The sequence below is a fragment of the Pantherophis guttatus genome, chromosome 2 (genome assembly GCF_059756535.1).
Source record: "Pantherophis guttatus breed Tessera chromosome 2, ASM5975653v1, whole genome shotgun sequence".
Lineage (NCBI taxonomy): Eukaryota > Metazoa > Chordata > Lepidosauria > Squamata > Colubridae > Pantherophis > Pantherophis guttatus.
The window spans coordinates 134053899-134075105 of record NC_142064.1 but is presented as its reverse complement, the minus strand read 5'-3'; the positions used below and the strand labels follow the sequence as shown (position 1 = coordinate 134075105).

General features: G+C 42.7%; 2 protein-coding genes across 2 annotated transcripts; both read left to right on the top strand.

Annotated features, from left to right (window-relative positions):
- Positions 1-1369: 1369 nt before the first annotated feature.
- Positions 1370-9879, top strand: MYG1 (MYG1 exonuclease). The gene is made up of 7 exons (XM_034412187.2): positions 1370-1580; positions 2908-3020; positions 3661-3820; positions 4202-4351; positions 6282-6404; positions 7321-7502; positions 9213-9879. The coding sequence occupies exons 1-7, from the start codon at positions 1419-1421 to the stop codon at positions 9385-9387; spliced, it is 1065 nt and encodes a 354-aa protein (XP_034268078.2). The 5' UTR covers positions 1370-1418; the 3' UTR covers positions 9388-9879.
- Positions 9880-11995: 2116 nt separating this feature from the next.
- On the top strand, positions 11996-19830 carry LOC117662670 (leucine-rich repeat-containing protein 3-like). Its single transcript, XM_034412186.2, has 2 exons — positions 11996-12078; positions 16802-19830. The coding sequence occupies exon 2, from the start codon at positions 16858-16860 to the stop codon at positions 17620-17622; it is 765 nt and encodes a 254-aa protein (XP_034268077.2). The 5' UTR covers positions 11996-12078; positions 16802-16857; the 3' UTR covers positions 17623-19830.
- Positions 19831-21207: the final 1377 nt, after the last annotated feature.

The following is a 21207-nucleotide window of genomic DNA, read 5'->3' as shown; positions in this document are numbered from 1 at the left end:
CCTCAGAAATGAATCATTTAAATGCCCTGGGATTTATTTCCATTTAACACTGATATCAGTCTTTCTCTCAAGGAGGAAAATCTAATGATTAGAGGATTGAAAATTATATCACTTGGGATAAAGGTTTAATGGTGCAGCATAAACTGTTTCTAAATGTTAACTAGCATGAGGAATAAGATGGGACTTTGAAGTTAATGGGTCAAGCTCTCCAGAACTAGATGTCGAGACTGCATGCCTCTCACTGCCACTTCACTCCCTTCATGAAACCACTAGAGGAAATAATTTGAAGATCTGTGTGAAGCATCAATGGCTTTATCCCAGTGGTGAAATACAATTTTTTTACTACCGGTTCTGTGGGTGTGGCTTGGTGGGCGTGGTGTGGCGGGTGTGGCAGGGGAAGGATCCTGCAAAATCTCCATTCCCACCCCACTTCAGGGGTAGGATACTGCAAAATCCCCATTCCCCATTCATAACCCTGGCTAAAAGTGGTAAAAAGTGAAAGCATTTAGCACAGAAATACCAGCTAGCCAGTTCACCACAGCTCCCGTTTGTTTAGGTTCGCTGTTGGGGAACATCACGCATAGGGAAATATGCAGAGGAAGTATGATCTGATTTATACCCCACCTTTATTAAATATATTCATATGCATTGTTAACCCTATCAATAAGGTTAACCTTGACTGTTATGGTTAATTGCATTCTGTTCCTTGAAAGCAAATGGTTTGGGGTGTGAAGAAAGGGCCCTCCCCACACGGGCATCAAATGAGGTGCAGGATCAAATATTGCAGGAGCAATATTAAATTTTAATATTTAAAATTTAAATTTTAAATATTTAAAAATACTTTTTAAATATTTGCACAGGCTTCGATGCCTTTTTAAAAACGTTGGTTTTTATTTTTATTTTTTATTCAGTTGCTCAACCAGGGGAGTATTCCCTAAAAACATCCCTGTGAAATAAATCAGGCCGTGTGGAAGTCTATCTCCAGTAATATACAGACTAGGTGTTTTGGTTTTTTTTAGGAACAACTTACTGTACTTTTATTCCGCAGTTTTTTCACCCAAGGAAGGAAATTTTGCCGCCCTGCTGCTCCCTCGCAAGTGCGTCCCCGGTCCGGCTTACTCGCGCAATCAATCTCAAAACTGGATCCTAAATAGTCTCGTTTTTCCTTTACAAGAAATTGAAAGGGATTTTCGGATGCGTGTAAGGTTTGCACAACTTTTGATACGGAACGTCTGCAGGATTACTACTGCTTGTTCTTTCCCCGTGAAAGGAATGAATAATTGTCTCGCGAGGAAAGTGTTTGGGGAGAAGAAATCCACGCGCCCCAACTCGCAGGAATACGGTAGAAGCGCCGCCGTCACACGGCGGAAATCAGGCTCGGGGTGGGGGGCGGCGGCAAGTGCAGGACAACCGCCGCTATGCGCATGCTCCGTCTCTTCTCTTGGGCTCCTCGTGTGACTCGGAGCTTCATGCCGGGCCCCAAGCGCGCGCGCCACCCCCGCATCGGCACCCACGGGGGCACCTTTCACTGCGACGAGGCGCTCGCGTGCTTCCTCTTGAAGCTGCTTCCCCCTTACCAGGTAGGCAGTCCCGCTGCAGAGGCACTACAAAGCAAGCCAGTGCAATCTCTCCAGAACAGCCTTTATTTTCTGCGTCCCGTCCCCCCCACGTGTGTTGGACTACAGTTCCTATGGTGCCCAGTCGGCATTTTAGAGCTTGAGGAGAGCCGATACTTTGCATATATTTTGAGACTCCAATCTGTAATCAGCCGGCATTGTGGGAATTGCAGCCCAAACATACGGGGGGCATTGTGCTGTCTTCTTCTGACATGATTAAATTAAGTTTTTTTTCCCCTTTGGGGTGTGCAGAGATTGTGCTTTTTCCGATCCCATCAAGGCAAGCACAACTTGCTGGCTTTCCTGTCTTTTGGAGAGGCATCACATACACACAAAGCATCTTTCCGGTTATTTTCAGTCATTGCGTGGCTGTGGGTGTAAAAGTAGTCAGGTCTTGTGGACTTCAACTTCAGCATGGCTGGATGGGGAATTCTGGGAGTTAAAAAGTCCACAAGTTGCCAAAATTGGGTTAAAGTTACTCTCCCTCCTCCACCCGGTGGTATGAATGGAGTCCCTGCATCTTGAGATTAACAAACAGAAAACAATTACTTTCAAGAAGCTGTAAATGTTTGCACTCTTGCCACATTATAAATCATCGGCATTCTTACTCTACTCTTAATCCTGCATCTGTAGTTACAACTATGACCCAATTGTCCCAGATTTCTGAGATTTCATTAAACATCTACATGTTTCCAAAGCTGCTTTTATAATTGTAAGAAATAGAAGCTGGTATGATTTTTAAAAAGGCAAATTTTTACTGCTGCTTTCTTTCATATTGATTTTTATGCTAGAATCTGAGTGAGTGTAATACGTGCCCCAACATCTACGTTATATTTCAGTATCTTTCACACCCACAATAAAAGATAATCAGGGGGAAGTGTTACTGGGTTTTTTCTTTTGGGCAATCTCATCTAATAATGGGTTCTGCATATTCAGGAAACTTATGTCTCCTCAGTTTAACAAGGATCATAACCCAAATTTCTTTTTTAACAAAACACTTTAATCCCAGCTTGCTCCTTCTGGAATTTTTGAAGCATGAAACGGGAAAATATATCTTAATTTATAATAATTTTTTTTGTCAGCACTTGCATCTGCAACCTCTCAGGATTGTGGAGCATTCTTCATCCTGTAGGCACACTGTCTAACTAAAAGGAATCTGAAGTTAAATAAAAAATTGTCCTCTCAATTGTTGCAGAACCTAGAACGGACTAGGGTCAGAAGCTACAAGATTGGTAGTCATGCATTTGTTTCACTGCTTGTGTTGTTGTCACACTGCTCACTGTGGCTTTAGGATGCAGAGATTATCCGGACTCGGGATCCCCAGCTGCTGTCCTCATGTGATGTTGTGGTGGACGTTGGGGGTGAATATGATCCTCAGAAGCACCGCTACGACCATCACCAGAGGTACCAAGGAATTCCTTAAACTTTTCCTCTCTATGCTGCCATCTTAACCTGGTCATTAAGTCTCACCATCCAGCAGGTGAGGAAGTCAAGAGGAGTTTGAAAGATAATCACCCCAGATTTAATGGTTTCCAGATATCTCGGATTAGATTCCATCATTGCTAGCCAGCTGTGTCCATTAAGGAGTCTCCGTAGGAGAACTTTTTTTAAAGTGAGAAACTATGTGCAATCTCTTTTTTTTTCCTTCATTCCTTGCCCTGCTTCTTACTGAGGTAAAGAACTTCTTCCAAATGCACTTCCATTATTCATCTTTATTTTTAGTATTTTAAACAACAATTTAAAGTGCTTTTCAAAGCATCTTTCGACTCAGCTATAATGCTGTTAATATAGTCTTTGCTTTTGGCCTTACAATCTAAAAATGACAGAGAAAAGAAAGGAGGAAAAGCACTAAGAAAGAGGAAAGCACATTTTGGGCAAGGTTTCCTTGTTGTAGGCAGAGCTTTGAAATATATTTTTAAAAGTCAGTTCTACCAGTCTATGAAGAAGAGAAATTTGGAAAGCTGAGCTCTTTCTCAAAGTGGTGTGATTTTGTCTCTCTTGCTGCCTTCCCAGTCTCTTCTGACCCTCTGCCTTGTTTTCACAGGTCATTTAATGAGTCAATGCACAGCCTAAAACCTGAGAAACCATGGCAGACCAAGCTGAGCAGTGCAGGGCTGGTATATGTGCACTTTGGCTCCCAGATTTTAGCCAACAAGTTGAGCCTAAAGGAGGAAGATCCTATTGTGTGTCTGCTTTATGACAAGGTATCTAGATCCATATTTGGGATGGGGATATGTGAAAGAAAATGCCTGGCATGAGTAAGAGAAATAACAGAGTCCTTTTCAGCAGCCGAAGCAGCTTTCTCCAACTTAGTAACATCTGTGTCAGACTATAGTTCCTGTAATGCCCAAGGCAGCATGTCCAGTGGAGGAGTATTGTGGAATTGTAGTTCAGCAGTAACTGAAGGCCCTGTAAAGCCATCAAGTTTTACTTACTTAAAACATCTTTTGTTAGTGGATTCAATATGCATAATTCACAGGAAGAATGTAAAGAGTGCTGTTGATGGCCTCTTTTACCTGCACACTCCAAAAATTATTCCTCGCTGAACTGACCCTATTCTCATTCCCATCCTCCTCCCTTTTTAGTTGTATGAGAACTTCATAGAAGAGATAGATGCAATCGACAATGGAATCTCCCAGTGGGATGAAGAGCCTCGCTACGCCATGACCACCAACGTGAGCTCCAGGGTGGGCTACCTGAATCCTCGTTGGAATGACAAGGACCAAGACACTGAGGTAGGATTCAGAAGACAGAGATTTGCTTGGCAAACCTTGAGCCAGCTTGGATAACATGATAGCAGTGTTCCAATATTGGAGACATGATAGCAGTGTTCTAATATCTCAGGGGCTGCCACAAAGAAGAGGGAGTCAAGCACCTGTTCTCTAAAGCACCTGAGAGCAGGATAAGAAGCAATGGATGGAAACTAATCAAGGAGAAAAGCAACCTAGAACTAAGGAGAAGTTTCCTGACAGTTAGAACCATTAATCAGTGGAACAACTTGCCTCCAGAAGTTGTGAATGCTCCAACACTGGAAGTTTTTAAGAAGAGTTTGGATAACCATTTGTCTGAAGTGGTGTAGGGTTTCCTGCCTAAGCAGGGGGTTGGACTAGAAGACCTCCAAGGTCCCTTCCAACTCTGTTATTCTATTCTATTCTATGAACGATGGCTGATTTCGTCAAACATATGCCTTTTCATAAAATTTGTTAGCCTGAAAAAAGTGCTACCAGGCTCCTCCTGGTCTTTGGCTAATGTAGACTAACCCAGCTCTCCTGCGATGAAAGCATGTAAATAAAGAAGATGGAGCCTGCTGCTTATATTTTTCCTCTTTTTAAATGGAATTTTAAATTTGGTTTTAATTTATTGGGGTTTTAAAATGGTTCAGCCAAATTTATTTAATTAGTTTTATCTCTATTTTAAATTTTGTATCTATATGTTTTATTTTATGGCTGTTCACCGCCCTGAGTCCTTCGGGAGTAGGGCGGTATACAAATTTAATAAAATGAAAATGAAATGAAAATGAATATTGCTGTCTTTTGACACATACACCCCCCCAAAGCAGCCTTCATCTTTTTTTCATCTATTTGTGGGGCAATGGCCTACCCATGGAGGTTCACAGTGAAGACGACCCTTGTGCCAGCTCTTCTAGAGCAGTGGTGGCTAACCTTTTTGCCGTTGCATGGCAAAAGCAGAGGGGGGGGGTTGCACATGTGCGTGCCCACACCCATTATTCAATGCCCCCCGTGACAGCATAAAGGTTGCCAGAAGCTTTCTTGGAGCGTGGGGAGGGCGAAAATGGCCTCACCCACCCACCCCTGGAGGCTGGAAATAGCCCGTTTCTTGACTTCCGGTGGGCCTGGAAGGCCCAAAAATCAGCTGGCTGGCACGCGCACGCACGCTGGAGCTGAGCTAGGGCAACGCTCACGTGCCCTCAGATATAGCTCCACGTGCCACCTGTGGCACGCGTGCCATAGTTCACCATCACAGTTCTAGAACTTCCAGAGCTGGGGGTTGCATGGCTGTTTTTGCCGACCCATAATCAACTCAGGGCAATGAGAGCCCAGCTACAGGTATTCCTCGATTTACAGCAGTTCGTTTAGTGACCGTTCAAAGTTACAACAGCAGTGAAAAAAGTGACTTGTGACCATTTTTCACACTTAATGACCATCACAGCATCCCCATGGTCACGTGATCAAAATTCAAATGCTTAGCAACTGGTTCATATTTATGACAGTTGCAGTGTCCTGGGGTCATGTGATCCCCTTCTGCAACCTTCAATAGGGAAGCTAGATTCACTTAACAGCCACGTTACTAACTTGACAACTGCAGGGATTCACTTAACAGCTGTGGCAAGAAACGTTGTATAAAGTGGGACAACAATAAATGACTCACTTAGCAACAGAAATTTTGGGGTCGATTGTGGTCGTACGTCGAGGACTACCTGTATTTGGGAAATTCTGACTTGGTACCTCTTTGTGTAAGCAGCTCACAGATGTCTCCGCTGCTAAGAGGAAAGAGGCAGCCAGATGATGGTTTGTCTGAGGAATGCAGAGAGAGAGTGGCTAGCAGTGTCCTCTCCTATAATCACATAGCACAGATTGCATGGCTCCAAATTAAAAACGCCCTTGGATTGAGAGTGTAATTGCCAAATCCATGCTTCTTTTCCAGGCTGGGTTCCAGAAGGCCATGATGCTGGTGGGCCACGAATTCTTAGACCGGCTTGACTACTATCACCACAGTTGGCACCCTGCACGCAGCCTTGTGGAGGATGCCATCCAACAGCGCTTTGAGGTACCCATTGTGTTCACAAGTTCCTAAGAGGGAGACAACTTTACAAACATACCTGTCAGATAACCTTTTTTTTTTTTTTGGTTAAGCATTCATTTTTCCAAAGGTGATAAAGGAGCTTTCTGGTGATGCACCAGGGTTGCTGTATCCTCACAGTTGGGAGGATAAAGGTGATACATTCAGAGTTGCATGACAGCCACTTGCTGCTTCTTTCCATTCCAGTTCTAGAACCATTGAACTCAGTGTCAAGCCTGAATCTGACCAGGCGATGGCCGGTTCCTTTCTGGTGGGGGATTTGTTTCTATCATGGGTTATTCTCACATGAATTCAGGTTGTCACAGTTTGGAGCTGAAGGGGGAGAGCAGAGGTGGATGGAGTCTTCAGCCAAAGCAATACAGTTAGCCAATGAGTCAGATACATTCCAACGGCCGGCTGGCCAGAGGAGGAGGAGAGAAGTCGCCAAGCAACCAGCCCTTATCCCGATTGGAGAGTGTGACATATTGTTTTGGAAAAATGAGAAACCTTTAAGAGGGGTGGAAAGCATGGGAACCTTTAGTACTGGCTTTCCACCAGTTTGTGCCAAGATGATGTATCTAAATAAATTTGTTCTTTGAGGAAACAGAATGCCTCAGAGTTCGGTTTGTGAAGGGTACATTAGTTGGAACCTGACACTCAGTATGCTTCTCCATGATTCCCTGTATGTATGAGGATTAGAATCTTAGGGGAAATGAACTGAAACTTCTGTCAGTCTGACGATGCTAAATTCACTTTTGGACTAGAATCTACAGTAAGGCACCTTATGACTTAACGTTAATATAGCAATAAATGCCTCTAGTGTTTTAATAGCGCTTTGTACACTTCAGCCATTGGGCTGGTAAAACCAGTACTTCTGAATGGTGTGCCTCTCTTTCTATGGCAGGTGGACCCTAGTGGTGAAATTCTGGTCCTGGCACAAGGAGGCTGTCCATGGAAAGAGCATCTTTTGCAGCTGGAACAAACCATGGATGTAAAGAAGCCACTGAAATTCGTCTTATACACAGATCTGAGTGGCCAGTGGCGGGTACAATGTGTTCCTGTAGGGCTGCGAACCTTTCAGAACCGGTGAGTGTAGCTCCTCAACACCTTTTGACTCACCCTGAAAGAAAGATTAATATTTTTTCCCAATACCGTGGAAAAGTTGCCTCAGATTCATTGAGTACACAACAAATGGTACGGATCAATTTTTTGTCTGTTCTTCCCATGAACAAACCATGGGTATCATCTTAGGTTCAGCACCTTCCTTTTAGAGAGATATATAGTACAGTAGCGGTAAGTAGAAAACATTGTAATTCCACACTCTTGGGAAGCTCTAGATCCGTGATGGCAAACCTATGGCATGTGTACCACCGGTGGCACGCAGAGCCATATCTGTGGGCATGCCACCGTTGCCCTAGCTCAGCTCCAGACGCATGCATGCACTGGCCAGCTGATTTTCGGGCCTTCCGGGCCCACCGGAAGTCAGGAAACAGGCTTTTTCCGTCTTCCGGAAGGCCTCCAGGAGGGTGGGGAAGGCCGTTTTAGCCCTCCCCAAGCTCGTGGAAAGCCTCTGGAGCCTGGGGAGGGCGAAAAACGGGCCTAACAGGCCCACCGTGCCATCAAGTGCCAAAAGAATGGGGTGCACTGATGGGGATCATGCGCGCTTGTATGTGTGGGGCGGCTGCGGGAGGGCATTGAATTATGGGTGGGCACACGTGCGCGTGACCCACCCACCACCTTGCACGACCCCCTCTTTTGGCATGCGACAGCAAAAAGGTTAGCCATCACTGCTCTAGATCTTAGGTTACTGCTTAAACTGAATTAAATCCAGTTATTCAAAATTAAGAGTACAATCTGTTAAAACCGAGTTGAAGGTATATACACACACAAAAAAAATAGGAATAACAATGACTTGTTCTGGAAATTGAATAAAATAAACATATTTTAAGTGTTTCCAGGATAAAGTTTCTTGACATCACATTGTATCTTAGCAGAGGCCACGTCCCATATTCTCTGTAGCCTTTTCCTCAAGATCTTTAGGTGCCGAGCAGTCCCTTGCTTTCAGTTAGGCAGGCTGGCTCTCTGGAAAGTGAACTCCAGAAAATTTGAAAGAGCCCATTGTAGACCATTCCCTCAAGGTTTCTCAGCTTCCCAAGCGAACCAGATAGGAAACATGACTAGATGAGCTACACCTGCTTTATTGAAAAGCTACATCGGGGGTCTGCAACCTTAAACACGCAAAGAGCCATTTGGAGCCGTTTCCCACAGAAAAGAAAACACTGGGAGCCACAAAACCCTTCTCGTGCCTGACTATTTCTTGAGTGGTCACAAAGCTAGCATATGTAGTTGAATTAAACATTCTGTTTTCTTCTGAAACTTTTCTTTTCTTGGATTTATCCATGGTTGGCCTACCGGGTGTTGAAAAGCTCAATAAATTGTGTGCCGGCAGGTGTCACACATTGGCTGTTGTGACACATATTTTGAGTAACAGAACCGCAGCAGAGAAGTGAAAGAGCCACATGCGGCTCCAGAGCCACAGGTTGCTGACCCCTGGGCTACATTAACAGAATCTTGCAGGTCTGAAAGTGCTAATTTTCCACTCGCCAGGTCCTTCCTAAGTAACTTCCTTTGACTGCTAAACAATTGTGGGCTCTAGGCCTCTTATGTCTGATGGTTTTCTAGGCAGCCTCTCTTCTCCTCTCCTCTTTTCTCAAGAGTTATACATGAATTCCACAGCAAGGTTGTATCTCCTTGCTCACCTGATTTTGCTTCTCTTCCCCCCCCCCCCCCAAATAGATTGCCATTGCTGGAGGAATGGAGGGGTTTACGTGATGAAGATCTCTCCCAGGTCAGCGGGATCCCAGACTGTATCTTTGTACATTCCAGTGGCTTCATTGGAGGAAACAGGACTAAGGAAGGTGCACTGGAAATGGCGCGAAAGACATTGGCTCAACAAGCTGAACCCAACTGAGGGAATCAGATGCCACCTGTCAACCGTCCCATTTGGCACATCATCATCTCCCCCACCCACCCACCCACCCACCCCCAAAAAAGAAGAAGTTTGTATTCCTGGGAAGTGGCTTATTTTGTAGGGTTGCTGTAAAGCTTTTAAAACGAAATCAAATCAGCCAATCAGAACCACTCATTTTTGGAGATTTGATTCAGCAATTGTTGAAGAGAAAACGTTGCATTAGAGGGAAATCCTCAAGGGGCTCCATTGAAATCATCTTCAGGAGTGGTTAAGATAAGGGTTGATTTCATTGCAGGAGGACTTGGGATCTGAGTGTGTAGAAAAGTCTTTTGAGTTTGAAGGAAAACGCATCCAAAGAAAAACCTGACACGTTTGAGGGTGAAGAGAGGTTGGGCATGTGGCTTATTCAGATTACATTGAATATATATGAAGAATGTGGACTGTGAGCTTTATGCGTACGTTTTATGAATAAAATAAGGTTCTGTCCCCAAACAGTTTACATTTTCTGACCTGAAATACAAGAAAAATTGCATCATCAATTACGTAGCATTTTTTCATTTAGTGCTTTCCACAGTCCTTTCTTTCTGTAGATTTTAGTAGATTTGTATCAAGTGTTCTATTTTTCTAGGCTTGATGATTATGGCCACCAGCTGCTAAAATTATGAGAACAATTACATACCAATTACAAAATCCCTTCAAATTTCAATCAGTATTCCACCTTCCTTTTGTAGAAATGGAGGCAAATTAGCTTAATCACACTTATATGGGCCAGCTTTTTCTACGACAAGCATATTTTGAGTTTGGAAGAGGGTGTTCACCATCTATTAACTGCAAGGCTGCACTGACTTTGCAAGCATACTTAGGGTCATATCCCCAAGTTGAGCAAAGGCTGGCATACGAAGTCCTAATTTGGGGAGAGACATGGGGCTTTTAAGAGCTGAAATGAATGCCTTTCTCCTCTTAAGTTTAAGGCCTACTTTTTGTCGTTCTAAATCCTTCCTTCAAAGGAAAAGCAAAAATAATTAGGCCATGCCCACTTAGGCATTTCAGGAGGCCACAAAAGGAGTGATAGTGGACCACAATTTTGGTACCCTCTGCTTTAGAGCAATGTAGCTAGGAATTATGGGGCATGTAGTTTTTCATACATCTGCCAAGTGCCAGATTGGAGAAGACAGCAATTCTGGACCTTTGGCTTCAATCATTTACTTTGGCTTCATTGGCACCAGAAGGTTTCCTTTTAGATCTCATCCTACCTTATTTCTGGACTATTAGGAATTTTCATAAACAGGCAGCATTTTAGATGGGATTTGCTTTCAAGTATTTTGGAACAGCAAAATAATATTTTTCAGAGAGCCAGTTTGGTGAAGTGGTTAAACTGCACCAAAATTGGTTTTAAAAGGCAGATTTGCTACATCAGAATTATCTTCAAACTGAGGTAGTTACTGGAGTGGGGGAAGGAGCTCAATTTACCGCTCTGATAGGTGATCTCACTAACATGTTGCGCTTGTTCTTGGGCACTTATTTAGCAATATTCTAAACCTGAAATGGATTTCAAGTAACAGAAAAGAATTCAAATGGCCAACATAAGAAGCCAGTATCCTTTTTTTTTTTTCATTTTTGAGAGCCACTTTCAAAAAACTAATTTAAAAAGTACTGTAATTAAAAACGTTCATGCTACAAGCGGTAAGTGCTAACATCGTTTATCGAAGATGTTCTGATTTGAGGACCATTAAAACCTCTTTCCTCATCTTTCCTGGATGGAAACGACATTTTTGCTACAGTCCTTCTAAAAGGGCCTCATCCATCAGACCCACATAATTGGGTCTGGCATGTTCTCCTACCATAACAAGGTAGGATGCACACCAAAAATAGTTTCTAAACACTAAAACAGATTTTATTTTCTTTTGGTGCCTTTGAGTCAGTGTGGACTGGCATCTGCCTGGACAAGACCCCGCAGTTTTCTTGGGAAGCTTTCAGAAATGGTTTTTATAGCTAACGCAGAACTCACTCTCCTCGTTATCAGCCTCGTGCCTTAACCACTATAACAAACTGGATCTTTCTAAAACAGGTTGAACCTAATTTATTCAGCAAAGAAAGCCTACCAAAAAGAATTTACCTAAAAAACAGCAGAAAATGCTGGTTCTTCCTTTGTTGTTGTTAGTTGCAAAGTTGTGTCCGACCCATCACGACCCCATGGACAATGTTCCTCCAGGCCTTCCTGTTCTCTACCATCCTCTGGAGTCCATTTAAGCTCACACCTACTGCTTCAGTGACTCCATCCGGCCACCTCATTCTCTGTCGTCCCCTTCTTTTTCCCTCAATCTTTCCCAGCATTAGGCTCTTCTGGTTCTTCCTACAAAATGTGAAGTGGGCTGCCAAACATCATTAAAAAGTCCTAAAAGTTATAATGTCCAATTCTGGGGTGAGATGGGAGGAGGCCGCTGCTTCATCAGCTTTTGTGTTCGTGTATTACAAACAAAATGACAGCTCTCCCTGCCACACCTCCTGCAGTCTGGTAGGGGCACTCTCTCCCTCTCTCCTCCTCCCACTCACAAAGTCATGTGTCTCAAGCTCTTTAGCTGATGGACAGCAGGCAGGGAACTACAGTAGACAGAGGACATCCTGGGAGAAGTTGATCTGTGGGGTTTGTGGCTCCTGCATCCCTGAAAGGAAGCCAAGCAGAAGCTGCAGGTAAGGCTGGGAGATTCCCTTATCTTCAGGGTCCATTAGTTGGGGGGCAGATAGACTTGATTCAAGCACCTTGTTTACACAGATAAGTGTGGCATGGTGGCTTAGGTGATAGAGGTATCAACTAATAATTTGGGCTACTTCACCCAAGAGTCTTTAATCTGGTCTTGATGCAGACACGCAGCAGATGATCTCTTCTGCATCGTATCAAGACCTGGATTAGTCAGTGCTGTTTTTGCATCACAATTCATCAGAATTAAAATTTACAGGAGGTAAAAGTTGGGAGGTACCGGAATATTACAGTGGGCAGTGTAACGTGATCCAGTCCACAGCTAAATAAAACAATACGCAAAGCCCCACCCTAATGTTTACACACCCTAGTTAGAAACATGGAGGCCAGATTAATTTTTGACAATTGTAATAACTGTACAGTCCTGGATTAGGTAGTTTAGCCAGTATCTTCCTGTTGCTGGTCATATAAACAGCCACAATTGTGCATGCATATACTATACTCCTAAACTACTTGTGCACATCTAACAGTGTTAAAATTGGGTGAATTCAATGGGAGACAAGCATAGCATAAAAGCACAACATACTGTAGATTTGGAAAGTTGGGGGGGGGAACCTCCCTCTTCAAGGTTTCCCACCAAATCAATGGACACAGGAGTTAGCCAGAGATGATATACCTAACACCTAGATGATGTCTCTTAAGAAAAGTTTTGTTTGATTCTGCCTCATTCAAGGAATGTTATGGAAATCTTTAAAAACATCTCTTCAATTTACTGTCCTCCCAAGGTTTTCCAGCTATTGTGCTGCTTCAACCTTCATGTATTTCAGTAAAATAGCTGAAAGCCCCCCCCCCCCCCCCAAAAAAAAAATGGCTGTGGCGTTGCCTGATCAATTTTGGCTAACCAAAAATGTGTTGGGTGTGGATTGATCATATAATCATACTCAGATAGAAAAGCATCAGTGTTATCTGTTCCCAGCAAAGGCAGAGCAAAGCGTTGGTGTTCATTTAATCATGTAAAACTGACGATACAGACCACTGATTTTGGAGCATATAATAATGGTAGCAAAGTATTTAAAAATATACTGTATATTGTAATGTTCTAAATAAGCAAAAGGAAAATTGGCTTACGAACTTGGGGTCTGTGGTGGCAATTTGAGTGTAGCAGCTCAAAAGGGGAGTATTTCCTGGCAGGGACAGAATCATATGTTGCTGCTATTAAAGGCACAAGAGCAGGTTTTTAAATCTGGCCAAGCATATAAGTATGATTAGGAAATAAAAATCAAAAGATATTAGTGTTGTACTGTAAATACATGAGCTGCTTTTTGTAATCTGAAAGAAAATAATCAACATCCGAAGCAGATAGACCAGGACAATTAACCTGCTTCTTAATCAGTCTTTCATTTTTAATCTTTCTTTACCTCTATATTCATTTCTAATCTGATATTTTGATTTCTACCATTATTAGTCACTGGCAGTTCAGGTTCAATTATGATTTTATATATACAGTCAGGTCCAGAAATATTGGGACATTGACACAATTCTAACATCTTTGGCTCTATACACCACCACAATGGAGTTGGAATGAAACAAACACAATGTGCGTTAACTACAGACTGTCAGCTTTAATTTGAGGGTATGTACATCCAACTCAGGTGGACGGTGTAGGATTTACAGCAGTTTGCATATGTGCCTCCCACTTGTTAAGGGACCAAAAGTAATGGGACAGAATAATAATCATAAATCAAATTTTCCCTTCTTAATACTTGGTTGCAAATCCTTTGCAGTCAATCACAGCCTGAAGTCTGGAATGCATAGACATCACCAGATGCTGGGTTTCATCCCTGGTGATGCTCTGCCAGGCCTCTACTGCAACTGTCTTCAGTTCCTGCTTGTTCTTGGGGCATTTTCCCTTCAGTTTTGTCTTCAGCAAGTGAAATGCATGCTCAATGGGATTCAGGTCAGGTGATTGACTTGGCCATTGCATAACATTCCACTTGTGTCCCTTCAAAAACTCTTTGGTTGCTTTTGCAGTATGCTTTGGGTCATTGTCCATCTGCACTGTGAAGCGCCGTCCAATGAGTTCTGCAGCATTTGGCTGAATGTGAGCAGATAATATTGCCCGAAACACTTCAGAATTCATCCTGCTGCTTTTGTCAGCAGTCACATCATCAATAAATACAAGAGAACCAGTTCCATTGGCAGCCATACATGCCCATGCCATGACACTACCACCACCATGCTTCACTGATGAGGTGGTATGCTTAGGATCATGAGCAATTCCTTTCCTTCTCCATACTCTTCTCTTTCCATCACTCTGGTACAAGTTGATCTTGGTCTCATCTGTCCATAGGATCTTGTCCAGAACTGTGAAGGTTTTGTTAGATGTTGTTTGGCAAACTCTAATCTGGCCTTCCTGTTTTTGAGGCTCACCAATGGTTTACATCTTGTGGTGAACCCTCTGTATTCACTCTGGTGAAGTCTTCTCTTGATTGTTGACTTTGACACACTTACACCTACCTCCTGGAGAGTGTTCTTGATTTGGCCAACTGTTGTGAAGGGTGTTTTCTTCACCAGGGAAAGAATTCTTCGGTCATCCACCACACTTGTTTTCCGTGGTCTCCCAGGTCTTTCGGTGTTGCTGAGCTCACCGGTGCATTCCTTCTTTTTGAGAATGTTTCAAACAGTTGTTTTGGCCACGCCTAATGTTCTTGCTAGCTCTCTGATGGGTTTGTTTTGTTTCTTCAGCCTAATGATGGCTTGCTTCACTGATAGTGACAGCTCTTTGGATCTCATCTTGAGAGTTGACAGCAACAGATTCCAAATGCAAATAGCACACTTGAAATGAACTCTGGGCCTTTTATCTGCACATTGTAATTGGGGTAATGAGGGAATATCACACACCTGGCCATGGAACAGCTGAGAACCCAATTGTCCCATTACTTTTGGTCCCTTAATAAGTGGGAGGCACATATACAAACTGCTGTAAATCCTACACCGTTCACCTGAGTTGGATGTACATACCCTCAAATTAAAGCTGACAGTCTGCAGTTAACGCACATTGTGTTTGTTTCATTCCAACTCCATTGTGGTGGTGTATAGAGCCAAAGATGTTAGAATTGTGTCGATGTCCCAATATTTCTGGACCTGACTGTAGAACCTATATTTCCAAAGCCAAATACAGATCTTCCCTTTTCCTTTCCATTGCTGAATTTGAGGAGAAAAATAGCTGGAGGCATATAAGATCTATAAAGCAAGTACATCAGCCAATATGCCCAAATTATAAAAAAAATGAAGGAGAATTTTGAAAAATATTTCTTTTGACAATTGCATTCACTTACCTGGAAACGAACACTTTGGAATTAAATCAGGCTTACTTTGGGGTAGATACCTATAGGAATTGCCCCTAAAATCAGACCTACATTTTGTTGAAAAAAGAATGAAAAATTTCCAACATGGAAAACCTGCTTGCATTCATACAACCAAAAGCTTAATAGGTTAGCATATATCAAAATATAAAATAAATTTATAAACTATAACAATTTGCATCAGGCCAAAACAGGAGCTACTGCTTATGGAGAGGAAATGCTAGGTTAAATAGCTTTTGTTAAATACAGGTAGTCCTCAACTTATGACCACAATTGATCCCAAAATTTTTGATGTTAAGTGAGACAGTTGTTAAGTGAGTTTTGCCCCATTTTACGATTTTTCTTCTCACAGTTAAGTGAATCACTGCAGTTGATAAGTTAGTAACCCGGTTGTTAAGTGAATCTGGCTTCCCCATTGACTTTGCTTCTCAGAAGGTTGCAAAAGGAGAGATCACATGACCCCAGGACGCTGCAACGATCATAAGTATGAACCAGCTACCAAGCATCTAAATTTCGATCACATGATTATGGGGATGCTGCAAAGAGCGTAACTGTGAAAAATAGTCATAAGTCACATTTTTCAAAGCCATTGTAACTTTGAACGGTCACTAAATGAACTGTTGTAAGTCGAGGACTACCTGTATAACTCATAACAGACAAAAGAATAGTATGTGCCCATTTATTAATAAAGCTTTATGGATTAAGGTCATATGATTGTCAGTCCTGGAAGACATCTTTTACTTTGGATCTTCAGGGCTGCCACATTTAGTGCTGTGGGAAACTGGGAGGAGGGATTGTATGGAGTGGAGAAATATCTAGCCATAATAACATTCTTTTCTTTGAGAGTCAAGGACATCTTGCCCTGCACCTGCAGTGGTGTGACTGGGAGGCATCGCCAGTTGGGATGGTGGATTGATTGGACTATGTGATGGACATGTGGGTGCAAGGGCAGGGACTTGGACTTGGACTTTCTTCTGGGTGGGGAAAACCTGGAAGCTTTCAGATTCGGGTTTTCCCAGATGTGCCAATATGACACCTCTAATAAAATGGAACTTTGAGGAACTTCTGGCCTCCGAGTCTTCTTTCATTGGGGGTGTTACTTGGAACCCTGACAATGATCACAGCTACTGTCAAAATAAACCCATTAAATCAGGGGTGTCAAACTCATCTCGGTGGCATCACGTGACGTATCGTGACTTTTTTCCCCCTTCGCTAAATCGGGCATGGGTGTGGCCAGTGCATGACGCATCCAGCCTGCGGGCCGCAAATTTGACAGCCCTGCATTAAATGTATTGTAAGGACCTTTATCGCTGTCATTTACTTTCTTCCCATCCCTTTGCTTTTCAATCAGAGTTCTGGGCCTGTGAGCCAGGATCTCATTGCTTCTTTGTGAAGAACGCAGCAGAAATGTCGGTGTGGTCTGTCTTCTTGTTCCTGATCCATTGCTTGCATGGCCATCAGTCGTGCCCACGAAGGTGTGACTGCCCGCCAGGAAACGGTGTGGTGTGGTGCAGTTGGAGAAATCTGATGGTTATCCCTTTTGACATTCCTCATGACACTCGAGTATTGTACCTAGACTCTAACTGGATTGTCCACATATCCAGCGGGGCCTTCCACGGCCTGAAACTCCTCCATGAACTTCACCTGGCGGACAATCTCATCGAGAGCATTTCTCCAGCAGCCTTCCACGGCTTAGGGAATGCACTGAGGCTCCTGGACCTTTCAGGGAACAAGCTGCGAAACATAGACCCTGCTCCTTTCGTCATGCTGACCTGGGTGAAGCTAGAACTCTACAACAATCCCTGGCATTGTGACTGCTCCCTGCAGGAGCTGATGAAGGCTCTTTCCTTAGGAGCCAGGACGGCGGAAGACATTGTGTGCACCACCGCAACTTGGAAGGAGTATGTTGGGAAGACTTTGTCCCATCTGGTCAGCGCTGGCGTCAACTTCTGTGTCACTCAGCAGAAGCACACCGATTTTGCAATGCTGCTCACTATGTTTGTCTGGTTTGGTGTCGTTATCACTTACATCATCTATTATATCCGGCGCAACCAAGCCGAAACCCGGCGTCACTTGGAATACCTCAAATCCCTGCCGGTTCCTAGCAGCAGCTCATTCCAACCTGAGGAGAAGGAGGTGGATGAAGACAATACACTCAGCACAATCCTCTGACGGACTAGACTCATACACGTCCTGGGGCTACACAACAGAACTGTTTTGGAAGCAGATTTAATCTGATAAGAATTTGTCCCTCTAAAGAAACTTAGCTTTATATCTAGGGACCAACCCCAAAAAAATGCTGCTTAAGACAAAGCTGCTGTCCAATTGTAATGGTTATACGGGGAAGACCTTGGGAGGCTGGGCCCAGAGATTCTGCCTAGGAACCAATCAGAGACAGCATAGCCCGCAGCTGGCTAGTGGGTGATATAAGAGGCTCTGAAGGGATCACCCCTAATTTCTCAGGAAGTAAAGGAGACAGTGGAGAATTGTATTTTCAGATTCACAAGACTGATGTCAGCCTTACCAGGGAGACCAGACAGGAAATACAAGTAGATGAACTAATTCTACTTTATTGCAAGTCTTTTTTTAACCCCTTTCCTTCCTTTCATTCAATCCTGTCTGATTCTCGAGGCTGCCTGGACAAGTCCCAGCAGTTTTCCTGGCAAGAATTTTTTTTTTCCAGAAGTGTCTTACCATTGCCCACTTTCTCGGGCTTAGAGAGAGTGGCTAGCCCAAAGTCACACAGTTGGCTTCGTACCTCAGGTAGGACTAGAACGCACGGTCTCCGGGTTTCTAACATGATGCCTTAACCGCTACTACAGCAAGCTGGTTTCATTGTAAGGCTACATTAACATAGTCTCTAGCCAATCTATTTCTCCCACATGACAATTTTAGCTACAAGAATTATTCCAGTATAATTTTACTTGATTTATGTCCTTCTCTCCTGATAGGCTGGAATATTATCTGGGTTAAACATTGGGCTAAACTGGGTTTGACTAAGGTTGCAACCCATCAGATATTTTGGATGTTTATTTGATAGTTTGCCCAAGTGTGCTACTTGCTATTTTTTCAGAATAAACTAGGAATATTTGCTCTAAAGATAGAGCAATTCCACCCCCTCCTAGTAAACTCACATCTTAATCCACTAGCTACCACTCATCAATTTGTACCAATCTCACTGACAAGACTCTTTTTCTCTCAGCTTCTCCAACAAATATCTGATTGGTTAAATTAGCAGCAGCCTGAAATGTGAGAATTCCCTTTCCCAACTGTGGATTCCCTTAAGATGGCTGGATCAAAGGCTGGCTTTAAAATCATCCTCCAAAAATTACATTTCCAACTTTCACCAACTAGGCGGGTCGTTCACAGTCCTCTTGGAACAGTGGGAACATGTCTGTTTAAACTGCAAGCCTCATCTTCTCAACTTGGGCTGCTGAAATCCACTTCGTTTCTGTCTTCCTTCCCACCCATAAAGTTTGCAGATTTTCTTTTCTCCCAGTGGCCACTTTTTGTAAACACTTTGAAGCATGAGTAATATGCATAATGGCTGGCATCTCCGTTTTTTCCTGGCAAGCATCCCCTGTGCCTTTAACAGTAGAACAAAAGGCAAAAAAAAAAAAAAAAAAAAAAAATCACAGCTGTAATTATCCTTGTAATCCTTGTTGGAATTATGCCTCTTAAAACTGCACTTGCAGCATTATTTCTGCCTTTTGTCTCCCCCACAGGCCACCATGCTATATAATCCAAAACAGTTGTTTAAAAACTAGATCCCCTTTCTATTGTGTACACTGTTTCTTATAATTACACTAGATAAAACACCTGTCAGTCAATTTGGATCCCTCTTTCTAGATATATCATAGTTTAATATACTAGGGAGCAAAGCATGAAATCAATAACAAAATCCCAGTTTCTTAATCCCTGGTGTTTTAGAGAGATGTTCTATCTAATCTGCTCAATTATTGCCATTCCCCACCCCCCAAAACTGATTTGATATCCTCTTAAAGACTCTCAGGGTATTACATCAGAAGTGGTCAGCTGACATCTTCAATCTAATTTCCAAAGAAGCAAAATTCAATTCAAGAAGACTAACAGCTATTTCACCTTTTCTTGGTAGCATCTTCACAAGTAAAGCAATTGTTTTAAAAGGAGAGAGATTGACGGAAACAGAAACAAGGGTGATGGTGAAAGAAATAGGATGGTTTTTGGCTCTAGCTACAACTGACCTTCACTCTACCCACTGCTTCAAGGAAATGCTGTTTTGGGGAGAAAAACGGGTTTCCATTAACATGAAATGCATATTTGTAATCAGAAGTACTGTGTGTCTAACTCTGCTTCTTTGGTGGCTGTGCCTCCATAAATAAAAGTACATCTAATTCCAAACTCACCTTTGTCTGATCCTTATTTTATGTTTTAGAGTAGACTAAAGAGCAGTAAGATACTGTACCTGCTTACATTTTTCTTTGTTGCTATTAGATTACAACTCAAAGCCAAGAAAAAGGTTAAAGCCTGTGCATTACAAGTAGATCTTCTGATCTTTCCAAATCCACATATCACCCTACTTAAATATGTTAAATATGAGAGTACATTGGTCTATTTTAATCCTTAGGATTAGATGATACTGAAATTAAGATGGGAATATTTTTGCTCAGTAGCTTTAGCCACATCGTTTTCTAGAAGATACTCTATTCAATTATGTTATCAGCTACTCATGCTTTATGAAATAGAAATAGTCTAATTCATGAAATGTTTTGTTAGAATTTGTTACATCCTTTTAAAGTACAATCCACCATGAATGAAGTTTGATTCCTCATGACTAGATGGGTACCTGGGGTACCCCCTAAAAGCCAGCCCCCCCCCCCTTGTATAAATATTTCTTTGATCTGTAACAGGGCATGGTTTATTTTCCATCAATTATTACTGCTGTGGAAAGTGCAATCTTATTACCGTAATCAACCCACTGCAGGTAGGCCTAAGCTTACAATTCATTTAGTGACCGTTCAAAGTTGCAACGGCACTGAGTGACTTGTGACCATTTTACACACTCAACTATTGCAGTGTCCCCATGATCACATGATCAAAATTCAGCCTCTTGGCAATTGACTCATATTTATGACGGTTGCAGTGTCCCGGGGTCATGTGATCAGCTTTTGCGACCTGACAAAGTCCACGGGGAAGCCAGATTCACTTAACAACCGTGTCACTAACTTAACAACTGCAGTGATTCCCTTAACAACTATGGCAAGAAAAGTCGTAAAATGGGGCAAACTCATTTAACAAATGTTTCACTTAGCAACAGGTATTTTGGGGCTCAATGGTGGTCATACGTCAAGGACTACCTGTAATTAGCAATCTTAAATACGTAGCAAAGCAGTTTATCTTGCCCCATCTCCTTCGTCAGCCTCTCCTTCCAAATCTACGGCTGTATTAGCTGCATCATGGGCTGCAACCTAGGCAGCCAAGCCCAAACGAGAGCATATCCTAACAGCAATTCAAGAATCAATAAAGGACGGGGAGTTCATTTTTATTATTGGCTATTTCACTCGGTATTACCTATTATGAAACTGCTTTTATAAGAACACGCTCTTTAAAAACCTTTGGAAAGCAAGCAAGCAGGAGTGAATTGGCATCCTTTTTTGTAGAGCCACAGACATCGTCATTTAAGCTGCTTTACTTGACCAAGCCACCAAACAGGCTCTTCCATGACATTAAAAATATAGCCTTGACGGTTTTCTCTGCTTTGCAAATCTGCTTTGCAAA

Bases quoted from the DNA above. Each gene is read 5' to 3' on its own strand.
- MYG1 (XM_034412187.2), top strand. From the start codon at position 1,419: ATGCGCATGCTCCGTCTCTTCTCTTGGGCTCCTCGTGTGACTCGGAGC. The intron at 3,821-4,201 runs GTATCTAGATCC...CTCCCTTTTTAG, and splicing joins TGTGTCTGCTTTATGACAAG to TTGTATGAGAACTTCATAGA. The intron at 4,352-6,281 runs GTAGGATTCAGA...CTTCTTTTCCAG, and splicing joins ACAAGGACCAAGACACTGAG to GCTGGGTTCCAGAAGGCCAT.
- LOC117662670 (XM_034412186.2), top strand. From the start codon at position 16,858: ATGTCGGTGTGGTCTGTCTTCTTGTTCCTGATCCATTGCTTGCATGGC.